This window comes from Dysidea avara, chromosome 10 (genome assembly GCF_963678975.1).
Source record: "Dysidea avara chromosome 10, odDysAvar1.4, whole genome shotgun sequence".
In the NCBI taxonomy this organism is placed as follows: Eukaryota; Metazoa; Porifera; class Demospongiae; order Dictyoceratida; family Dysideidae; genus Dysidea; species Dysidea avara.
Window position 1 is genome coordinate 1,597,850 of NC_089281.1, and position 11,587 is coordinate 1,609,436.

The window sequence follows — 11,587 nt, forward strand, 5'->3', positions numbered from 1 at the left end:
GAAATTTTTGAGGGACAAAACTTTTGTGAATTTCACAAGTAATGACAGCTTTGTGAAAATATAATTGTGAAACGTTGAAATTGCATACAGCTGTATGTTACCAATGTGCAAAGACTTTTGTGAATTAAAAAATGTGAAAATCGGATTTTACACAGTTTTGCAAAAGTTTTGTCCCTCGAAAATTTCCGACTATACTGTTGCTCCTACGGGTTGTTAACAGTGTCCAAATAAGTACAATAAACAATCCTTTTTGAGGGTCCATTCTGTGTAGAAGAGTTTTTTTGTACAATAAAATATATAGAGAGACTCAAAGAATATCAAAAGGATAATTTATGGGACTAGTGAGATGATGTGTCCTGATGAATTTCTGTCACAAGTAAGTCCAACATCTTGAGTATGGTCAATCAAATAGTTTTATTGCCTACACATAGTTACTACACATAGTTACTACATATAGTTACTACACATAGTTACTACACATAGTTACTACACATAGTTACTACACATAGTTGCTACACATAGTTACTGCACATAGTTACTGCACATAGTTACTACACATAGTTACTGCACATAGTTACTACACGTAGTTACTACACATAGTTACTACACATAGTTACTACACATAGTTACTACACATAGTTACTGCACATAGTTACTACACATAGTTACTGCACATAGTTACTGCACATAGTTACTACACATAGTTACTGCACATAGTTACTACACATAGTTGCTACACATAGTTACTACACATAGTTACTGCACATAGTTACTACACGTAGTTACTACACATAGTTACTGCACATAGTTACTACACATAGTTACTACACGTAGTTACTACACATAGTTACTGCACATAGTTACTACACATAGTTACTGCACATAGTTACTACACATAGTTACTACACATAGTTACTACACATAGTTACTACACATAGTTACTGCACATAGTTACTGCACATAGTTACTACACATAGTTACTGCACATAGTTACTGCACATAGTTACTACACATAGTTACTACACATAGTTGCTACACATAGTTACTACACATAGTTCCTACACATAGTTCCTACACATAGTTACTACACATAGTTACTACACATAGTTACTACACATAGTTGCTACACATAGTTACTACACATAGTTGCTACACATAGTTACTACACATAGTTCCTACACATAGTTACTACACATAGTTACTACACATAGTTACTACACATAGTTGCTACACATAGTTACTACACATAGTTGCTACACATAGTTACTACACATAGTTGCTACACATAGTTACTACACATAGTTGCTACACATAGTTACTACACATAGTTACTACACATAGTTGCTACACATAGTTACTACACATAGTTGCTACACATAGTTACTACACATAGTTGCTACACATAGTTACTACACATAGTTCCTACACATAGTTACTACACATAGTTACTACACATAGTTACTACACATAGTTGCTACACATAGTTACTACACATAGTTGCTACACATAGTTACTACACATAGTTGCTACACATAGTTCCTACACATAGTTCCTACACATAGTTACTACACATAGTTACTACACATAGTTACTACACATAGTTGCTACACATAGTTACTACACATAGTTGCTACACATAGTTACTACACATAGTTCCTACACATAGTTACTACACATAGTTACTACACATAGTTACTACACATAGTTGCTACACATAGTTACTACACATAGTTGCTACACATAGTTACTACACATAGTTGCTACACATAGTTACTACACATAGTTGCTACACATAGTTACTACACATAGTTACTACACATAGTTGCTACACATAGTTACTACACATAGTTGCTACACATAGTTACTACACATAGTTCCTACACATAGTTACTACACATAGTTACTACACATAGTTACTACACATAGTTGCTACACATAGTTACTACACATAGTTGCTACACATAGTTACTACACATAGTTGCTACACATAGTTACTACACATAGTTGCTACACATAGTTACTACACATAGTTACTACACATAGTTGCTACACATAGTTACTACACATAGTTGCTACACATAGTTACTACACATAGTTACTACACATAGTTACTACACATAGTTACTACACATAGTTACTACACATAGTTACTACACATAGTTACTACACATAGTTACTACACATAGTTACTGTATGTTTTATTTTCCCTGTACAGCTCTCCAGATTAGGCCACGGAACTGACTAAAATACATTCACAATGTTTAATAATTGCAATACCAACTGATCAATTTCAAATAAAGAACCATCTTGTTAATGGTACAACAATGAAATGTACAATGTATTCAGTTACTGTGGCTCACATGAGCCAATCCACACAGTGTTAGTATACTTTCTCTTATCATCTAATCCTCCTACTATAACTATTTTATCAGTTACACTAACTGCAGCTGGTGAACTTCTTGCTGATGGGATGTCTCTAAACAACAAAAGAATAACACATTGTTAACACAGCAAACACATACTATGAATAGATGTATACATTAGGCTTGAGCTATTTAATTACCTTCCAGTACTTTCCAAAACTTTTTTTCTATTGTCCTAGTTCTGGTCTATTATTCCTATAATATTCATTAGCTCCATGGTTACCCATGCATGCTATAACTGGTTCACCAGAATTAATTATTAATTTATAGGCAATACAAGGGTAGCTCCAGGGGAGTGCACAGGAAACAAGTACACACCCTCACTCTTATTAACTCTACAATACATCATAGAGTCATCCACAATACTTGAACATGCTAAATAATTATGATGTTTGAGCAACTCAGTGGTGGCATGGACTCTGATGATGATAAAATCTGGGTTAATGAATGCAGACATCAGTGTAATGCAATTTTTGTAATTCTTCACAGTTAAAAAGCAAAAAAAAAAGTTCCCATTCCGGGAATCGAATCCAAGCCAACTGGGTGAGCCAGGAATCCTAACCACTAGACCAAATGGGACAACCATGATAGGAAGAGTAAATTTTTATGCTTTGTACACAAAAAATAAGAGAATAACAAATATAGACAGTTGGCCATGTGCTTACCAGATTAGAACAGTACGTCTACAATACACCTTTGTCAAATGCTGAAGTAGTAGTGTGTACTAATTCTCTTAATAATGAGTACTACTGGGTTGTGGTACAATTGTATGTGAAGTATTTCAGCTTGAGTGTATTCGTTCAATGTCCTTTGCAAAGACTTGTAACTCAGTGGTGTTCAAAAAGGAAAAGATGCTCCCATTCTGGAAATTGAACCCAGGCTGCCCGGGTGAAAGCCAGGAATCCTAACCACTAGACCAAATGGGACAACCATGATGGGAAGAGTAAATCTTAATAATTATTTTATACAAATGCAAAAATGAAACCTGTTGATGATATGTACACATGCAGACACTACTGATTAGCCCCGGAGGCAAGACACGTACATAACTTTTAGCATACACCAATCTGAATTTATGCTTCTTGGAGTGTCACTGAAAATTGTCTAAAAAATCTATAAAGATTGACACACACACACACACACACACACACACTACCCTAATAGAGCAGTCAAAGTGCTTCAAAAAATGTGCTCCTAAAATAGTTTTAGAAATAAAGAAAAAATTAGTGGGATTAATTACCTCTCAATTTGTGAGTCTAAAGGCTCTTTACATCACGCTCTTTAACAAAACAAAAATGCAAATAAAAAATCTTGTTCCCATTCCGGGAATCGAACCCGGGCCGCCTGGGTGAGAGCCAGGAATCCTAACCACTAGACCAAATGGGACAACCATGATAGGTAGAGTAAATTTTGATACTTTGTACACAAATTTAAAATATGGCCACCTGCTTAATCAAGTTGAAAATTTTTGTCGTAATGTTACCAGATTAGAACAGTGTGTACACACCTCTCTACTGTGGGAGTTACAATACAGCACATTTTCAGTATAACAAAGAGTATTAGTACACACTACTACTTCAGTATTTGACACAGGTGTATTGTAGACATTGAACAGAATATTGTACACAAATGAATGGCCAACTCAACCCCATGCATGCCAGTGTAGCTGTATGTACTCTACGAGAGTAAAAGTGACTGGTGCCTGAAAGATGTAATCTGAGAGTGATGTCAACTAGTCATTTCACAACCCACCTTTTAAGGTTTTTAAAAATAAAAATTAAGCTGTCTGAGTACAAACCTTGTACTACTGTTCACATGCTAATATTAATGTGGTGCATGTTTTCTCTAAACGTACAATGACCACCAAAAACTATATACTGTTTAATATAATGGTTGACCTGAAAGCATTGGGGTGCTTAGTTACCATGGTGGTGGTGCTTACTGCTTAGCTACCATGGTGGTGCTTAGGTACAAAGTTGTGAATTGATACAATGACAGATGAAGAAATCTTGTCAGTTGCTTTTTATTTATTTATTTATTGAGCTACGAAAGAACCAGTTGCTGTAGATGTGGTACTGCACTGTCTGAAAACATTAATTTTGTGTAGTTAGAAATCTGTACTGGAATCAGTCAGTCAGCTGGTTGATTGTTCTGCTATTTATTCAGTAACAGAAATTTCACGTTTTGTTGCTGCAAAAAAAAAAAAAACCACATAGTTTCAGACTAAAAACCACATAGTTTCAGGCTATAGTATTCAAGTTGATGTTTTGTGGTGGAAATTTTTAACCTTTGTGATCCCTACTTGTAAGCACTGATTGAGCGATAATGATTATTTAATTGGTAGTGACCTTTTCAGTTAGTACAATAGTGTTACTGTTGGATTGTTGCACTCCCACACCATACTACTACACTTACACTTGATGCATGCTTTACATTACTACCCATACCAATTAACACATAGGGTTTGTGCCACCACTGCTAGTTGGCTATTTTTGTGACAACTTAGAAAGATTTACAACCGTTAACACAACACACACCATTACTACTTCTATACTACAAAGATCATAAGAGCAGAGTGGGGGCTAGCCAAATATATAATAAATTTAACAAAAAAAATTCAGAGCATCCAGCCCCAGGACACCCTTGGAAAAAACCTGGTGGCTTTTTTTTTTTTTCTAAACCACTCAGGAAAAAACCAAAAGCTGCTCACTTTGCTGTGTATGCATAAAATTCAATTGTCACACAACTGCCGGATGCCATCTATCTGAGACCACAGCTAAAGAAAATTCAATGGGTGGGGGGGAAGGGATCCAACCTGTTCACACACGTGGCCTAGAGTGAATTAACACACACCACACAGCATTATATATACCATGCATCACGTGACGCTACTACCATATTCACGTGGGAGCTTATTTTCTTGCTAATTCACTGCGTTCAAACGCTAGAAAATACATCAACTGTATGTGAAATATTTTGGCTTGCGTCTATTCATACAATGTCTGCAAAGAGGTTTGACTCCGGTGTTCAAAAAAAAGGAAAAGATATTCCCATCACACTTGCTTTAAAATAAAATGCAAAAAAAACTGTTCCCATTCCGGGAATCGAACCCGGGCCACCTGGGTGAAAGCCAGGAATCCTAACCACTGGACCAAATGGGACAACCATGATGGGAAGAGTAAATCTCAATATTTTATACAAATACAAGATGGATGTAACTTGTTATGTGCACATGCAGACTCTACTGGTTATCCCAGAAGAGTAGGATATGTACATATATGTGTACTAGCTACATCAGAAAACATAACATGTGAGCCCAATCTGAAATTATCAGAGTGCTGCCAGAGGAGGGCGGAAGCGCTTCAGGTGCTACTTGACAATACCACCTTAATTGTATAGTTTAATCACATGATCCTCAATAGTCCCAATACAAAACTAGCTAATGGTGGTGATCACTGATGATCACCAGATATTTTGGTTGTGCTTCGTGTAAGGATTAAAATGGTGCAGTTTGTTTTGTAAAAGTGCTCAGTTTTCTGGCAAAACTGATGGAACAATATTTCACATATAGCAATACTAGCGCTAGCAAGGTATTTATATTCTAAACCAAGCTATGATGCCACAGCCTAAAGGCCCTTTACATCACACTCGCTAAAAAGTAAAATGCAAAAAATATAGTTCCCATTCCAGGGATCGAGCCCAGGGCTGCCTGGGTGAAAGCCAGGAATCCTCACCACTAGACCAAATGGGACAACCATAATGGGAGGAGTAAATATCAACATTTTCTATCCTACCGAAGCCTTACATCTAGTGATGTGCGATAATAAGTTTGCAACTATATCGATTAATCAGGATAATTGCATCACGATATGATAGTTATCATGATAGTAAATCCAAATGATAAGATGCATAATGTAGCACTAACTTTACTATTTTCTATAAATACAAGTAAAGGCACATCCTGTATACCCGAATGCATATATCTCATGCCAAAATACAGCAAAGTTCAATCTCAGAAAACAATTAGCATACATAATTGAATAAACAAATGAATGTTTAAATTGTTCAAGTAATTCCGGCAAGGTAAGAATGTCTAATATTGGTGCTCATGATAATCACAAGCTATTATCATATCACCATAGTGAACCACTGTGATACGACTATCACACTATCCATATTATTGCACATCACTATTTACATCAAAGTAAAAAGAAGTTTAAACCCTAGTAGGTGAGAATCCTTTACAATAGTATAAAAGACAAATGTGATTTACACATTCAGTTCTTTAATTGAGTCAGAGGCATTGAAACCATACATCACTTTAGTCTCATTGCCACACTGTTTATGAAAGTCAAGTGCTTCAGTTTGATGTGTGGGATAGAAGCTAGTTAAACCACATTGAGGCTATTGTATGACATCATCCAGGTGATGGCATAATACAAGTGTGTATAAAACTCACCATACATACAAAGTACATTAAATGGATCATAGAAATAAAAAAAGTAATGAAACAAGGAAGGTTACCTACAACTTGCAGATATACTAGTGGACATGTACTCCCTAATTTAGTCATTCAAACTTAAAATTCCGTTTTCTTGTTTACATTGTGACATAACTATGACTGGTGAATCCACACATACCACATCAAAAGAAAGAAGGACACCAGACACATCATAAATTAATTTGCATCTGAACGTACACCCCAACTATCAATTACTGAGAAGTGAAGGGCTTTCTTCACTTAAAATTTTGTGGTTTTTGTTTGGAAATGTTTTGGGTTGCACCAAAGACACATTTGGGCTTGATTTTATGCCTAATCAATTGATACTGCCAAGGTATTATGAGGGTATTGCAGGACTGGTTTATGGTCAATATATATTTTTGTTGCTGGAAAATACTCCATGATCCCTGCTATACATACTACCATCCCATATGATTTTGTAGGCATCACTAAAATCACACTCTTTAAAAGAGAACCAAAATATGGCCTCAATTACCTTTTTACTGTGATGAGGTCATGAAGTACACCTTAGCTACAGTGTATTTGGGACATGGTCACTATAATGAGTAGTCTTGCATGGCCAGACTGCTCTCTCACCTCCCCTTTTTCATTGTGATGTTGTTGGTCGGTGAGATAGGGTCTGGTGAATTAGCATTGACTATGTTGTGTTCGTAGGTGAACAGTTGCCATAGTTTCTTGCTGGTCTTGCCAGGAAAATGCTACATAGCTGTACATAGCAACAGTATCAGTCCTGTTCGAACTTTTGCGGTAAAATTTATCCAACGTACAGCTAGCCAATGAAATCAAATCCACTGAATTTTGGTGGAAATTCACAACATAGTCAACACTAATTCACCAGACCCTATCTTGATGTCACAAAGAAAAAGAGGAGGCGAGATAGCGGTCTGGCGGTGGTCTTATTAATGAGGTCATGAAACGCACCTTAGCTGTGTTTGGGACCTATGTACTTGACATGGTCACTATAATGAGGTGTTCTTATTCCCTATGTTGAGGTGATTTCGTTAAAAAGATTTCTGCAATTGCTAGAAAACTGAGGTGTTTTGTGTCTTAATATGAAAGTGTTCTCTATTACAAATACATAACTACGATACGTACACTGTCTGTAGTTATATGTGTACTATCTACCATTCTTGTCATTTGCAGGTTTTTGATCAGTATGTTCACTTTATTTCACTGGAGGAAGATTTGTTTATCGTCAGGAATCAAGATAGGGAAGCCATCTCATATTATGGTACAGTGTGCAATGGCGGATCCAGGATAGTCTCGTCCTCGCATACCCATTCTCCGGGGGTGGCGCTTATCGATTATAAGCGCCCCCTCCAAAAGAGTCTGGTGAAATGCCCATACCATTTTTGTCCGAGAAATCGCCAACTCTGGCGAGTGATAATTGGTGTTTAATACTTACACCTGATTTTACAAAAGGTGATGATTAAACAGTATTTAGGCCACTCCAAATAAATTCTCTGTTTCCCGTCCACCGCCCGCATCTGGTTACTGTCAGCTCTAAAACTTCCATTATTCCGTATTCTTCCATTATTTTCCGGTTATTCTTGCATACTGACAGGCTCGATAAAGGCCATCTCCAAACGGTGTCAGCTCACGTGTCAGCAGTGCTACCAAGTTGGCACACGCTTCACATTTGTGTTATTTTTGCAACTTTAAAAGGCTTAAGTATGCTTTTATGCAGCTTTTTATGGTTGTGCCAGGTAAATAATGGTATATAATATCTATGATAATGGCTTGAAAAGCTGCCTATCTTATAATGAAATAATGGAAATGGACCGCCCGCCCGCATGTAAATATGCCTGAGTCCAGGACGGGAAACAGAGAATTTATTTGGAGTGGCCTTATCATTTTATGGCTGCGCAGTACAGTCTTTAGGCCACTACAATGAGATAACTTGTTTCTCATCAACCTCCCGCACCAAAATTTTCTTTTGCCCATGTGCACTCATTATTGCACGAGACTGCAGCATGGCTTTTTGAGTGTTGTGGTAGTGCAGTGGCGGATCCAGGATGGGGCATTTGGGGCAAATCCCCCCCCCCCCCCCCCCTTCAAGAAATTGCATACAAGATCGAGATACTCTAATAGAGCAGTCAATTACTCTAATAAAGCAGTCACAATGTTCATGAGGCAGTGTAGCTTACCTATGAAGCTATAAATAGGATTTTATTTTACATAACAGACGTGATATAGTTGGTAAGGATAACTAGCTATTATTGTCGTGACCTTTTTTTTTTTTTTTTTTTTTTTTGGTCTTCAACTGTTTTTCAGAAAGGTGCCCCCCCCCCCTCTTTCGAAACTCTGGATCCGCTCCTGTAGTGGGTTTATCACGTAGAAAAGCCCCTCCCCCTAATAAGACTGACCAGTCTACACGTGCTAACACCGCTGCTGCTGCTGCTGCTGTACCGGGGTATGGTACATGACCCCCAGACTGGTGGAACTCTTGTAAAGAACTTGAAAGCTTTGTTACTGAAGGTGAAGTTTATGTGTACTCGGAGTTTTACCCCCAGTGTGCACCAGTGCTTGGTGTATACCCTGCCAATAACTTAAAATAAAGGATTGTTATACTGGTTTTGTACAAATATGCTATGGCTTGTGCAATAATGAGATAACCCGCCCCCCCGCATGTGTTACTCTATGGGAAGTTGATGAGAAACAAGTTATCTCATTGTAGTGGCCTTACTAAAGCAAAGCTTACCTCAAATCGTCACCTCTTGTGTAGTTATTAAACACCAATTATCACTCGCTAGAGTTGGTGATTTCTCGGACAAAAATGGTATGGGCATTTCACCAGACCCTTTCGGAGGGGGCGCTTATAATCTCTAATCGATAAGCGCCACCCCGGTGAATGGGTTTGCAAGGACGAGACTAGATCCAGGATGGTGGCATTTGGGGCAAATGCCCCCTCCTCACCTTATGGAGGAGCCAGCCATGATTCTGATTAACTGAACATAGCTCCTAAACTTTATCAGGCCAAGATCAGTTTATCAACTCATGAAAATATGCACACTTTACTAGCATTTATTACAAATTCACCTGAAACCAAAGTCAAACTAACTGTAAAAATGGTCACCCAGCACCTTCGTGCGTGCTAAGCGCCTCTAAAATAATTATCGTGTTGCTGTTGAGACATTCAGAGCTTTTAAAACAGCTTTTAAGACTTCACAGCCATCTGAAAAGGCCAAAATGGTAAAAATAAACAGTAAGAGGTGATTATTTGCTGCTTTAAAAATGCAGAGAATCTGGCTCTCCCCAACCACCTACAACTTACCCTGTTTGTGCCCCTCCCCTTGCCAGCTCCTGGATCCGCCCCTGTAGTATGTGTGTGTGTAGTGTGTGTGTGTGTGTGTGTGTGTGTGTGTGTGTGTGTGTGTGTGTGTGTGTGTGTGTGTGTTGTGTGTGTGTGCGTGCATGTGTGTGTGTGGTGTTGTATGTGAGGCAGCATAGCCAAGTAGGGTACCAACTAGTGTTCTAGGTTAGATGCTCCATGATTCCCAGTTGTTGTTGTTGCTTCCTTGAGCAAGAAACTTTATTCACATTGCTCCAGTGCTGTATAATGGGAACCTGGTGGCAGGTGCCCACCCAGCTGTAACATCAATGGGTACATTCACTACATTGTGTTAACTGGGGAAACAAATGCCAACTGGGCCATGTCTTGCTTGGCGGTGTTGGCTGTCGAGGTCACCGTGGAATGCCAAGTTCTGCAGCCTCTATATACGTAAGACTTGGAAAGCAAATACTTACTGTGCTGTTATTCTGCACTCTCAACCAATTTTCCTCTTTGTGTTCATAGTTTCTCATCTGGCATTAGGATTTTTTTTTGTTCTGAAATTTTACTTTTAAAATTCTAGAAAATTATTAATTCTTCTCATGGTAATGTAAGCACTTTTTATAATTTCGTGACTATGTACATACACACCTGTAAGGAAAGTGTCAATACAGAATCTGATAAGTTTTCTTGCACAATCTCTAGGATAGGGTATAGGCAGAGTACAGAGGACAGGTATTCATCAGAACCCCAAAGGGCACATGCCACAGGTGAGTTTATTGACACATAAAATTTTAGTTGTAAAATGCATTTTAAGCATCTAGTTTTTCAGCTGTGGTCAGGCAGGCAAGCAGGCCGACCAAATATTGGGGTTTGGTATGTTTTAAAAAGAAATTCATTATTATGACTTGCGAAGGCTTTCATAGTTTCAGAGCAGTTATTTTTACATAGCAAATGGACTTGAATTATGTCATTATATATTACCTCATTGTTGTTATGAGATTAACCAATACCATCTACTGTTATTATTAGACAATTGTTACTAACTTTAGCAGCAAAATACGATTGATCATAACATGCCTTTTGTGGCTATTTAATACATTCAAATGTCTTTTATGTACAAGTTGAAATTGTTGTTTATGTGTGTCTAGAGAACTGGGAGGGGATAGGTAAGTCATCTTCAGGTCTTTTCTGTCTTGATATCATCTTAAGATCCATCTCTCTGCATCTGCAATAGTTTATAGAGCAACAGTAATAATGGCTACAATTGTTAAGTGCTATAGCCACTTGAGGATACCTACATAACCCAGACACTAATATTCATTATGATAGAACAATATCCATTATGGTAGAACAAGTCATATCATGATT

At 37.7% G+C, this 11,587-nt stretch overlaps 2 protein-coding genes and 3 non-coding genes across 5 annotated transcripts in view; 2 read left to right on the plus strand and 3 right to left on the minus strand.

Moving 5' to 3' along the window:
* Window positions 1-2,330, plus strand: part of LOC136269043 (sec1 family domain-containing protein 1-like) — a 29,672-nt gene extending 27,342 nt beyond the window's left edge. Inside the window, exons 24-25 of the mRNA XM_066064504.1 lie at window positions 302-376; window positions 2,216-2,330. Coding sequence (XP_065920576.1) covers window positions 302-376; window positions 2,216-2,245 — 105 coding nt within the window. The 3' untranslated portion in view covers window positions 2,246-2,330. The remainder of the gene's footprint in view (window positions 1-301; window positions 377-2,215) is intronic.
* A 947-nt stretch (window positions 2,331-3,277) lies between these two features.
* Window positions 3,278-3,349, minus strand: Trnae-uuc (transfer RNA glutamic acid (anticodon UUC)). Its single transcript has one exon. It is a non-coding gene; the product is annotated as a tRNA-Glu (tRNA).
* Window positions 3,350-3,737: 388 nt separating this feature from the next.
* Trnae-cuc (transfer RNA glutamic acid (anticodon CUC)) lies at window positions 3,738-3,809 on the minus strand. Its single transcript has one exon. It is a non-coding gene; the product is annotated as a tRNA-Glu (tRNA).
* A 1,703-nt stretch (window positions 3,810-5,512) lies between these two features.
* Trnae-uuc (transfer RNA glutamic acid (anticodon UUC)) lies at window positions 5,513-5,584 on the minus strand. Its single transcript has one exon. It is a non-coding gene; the product is annotated as a tRNA-Glu (tRNA).
* Window positions 5,585-7,998: 2,414 nt separating this feature from the next.
* LOC136269044 (sec1 family domain-containing protein 1-like) overlaps window positions 7,999-11,587 on the plus strand; it is a 13,382-nt gene continuing 9,793 nt past the window's right edge. The window contains exon 1 of the mRNA XM_066064506.1: window positions 7,999-8,176. Coding sequence (XP_065920578.1) covers window positions 8,056-8,176 — 121 coding nt within the window. The 5' untranslated portion in view covers window positions 7,999-8,055. The remainder of the gene's footprint in view (window positions 8,177-11,587) is intronic.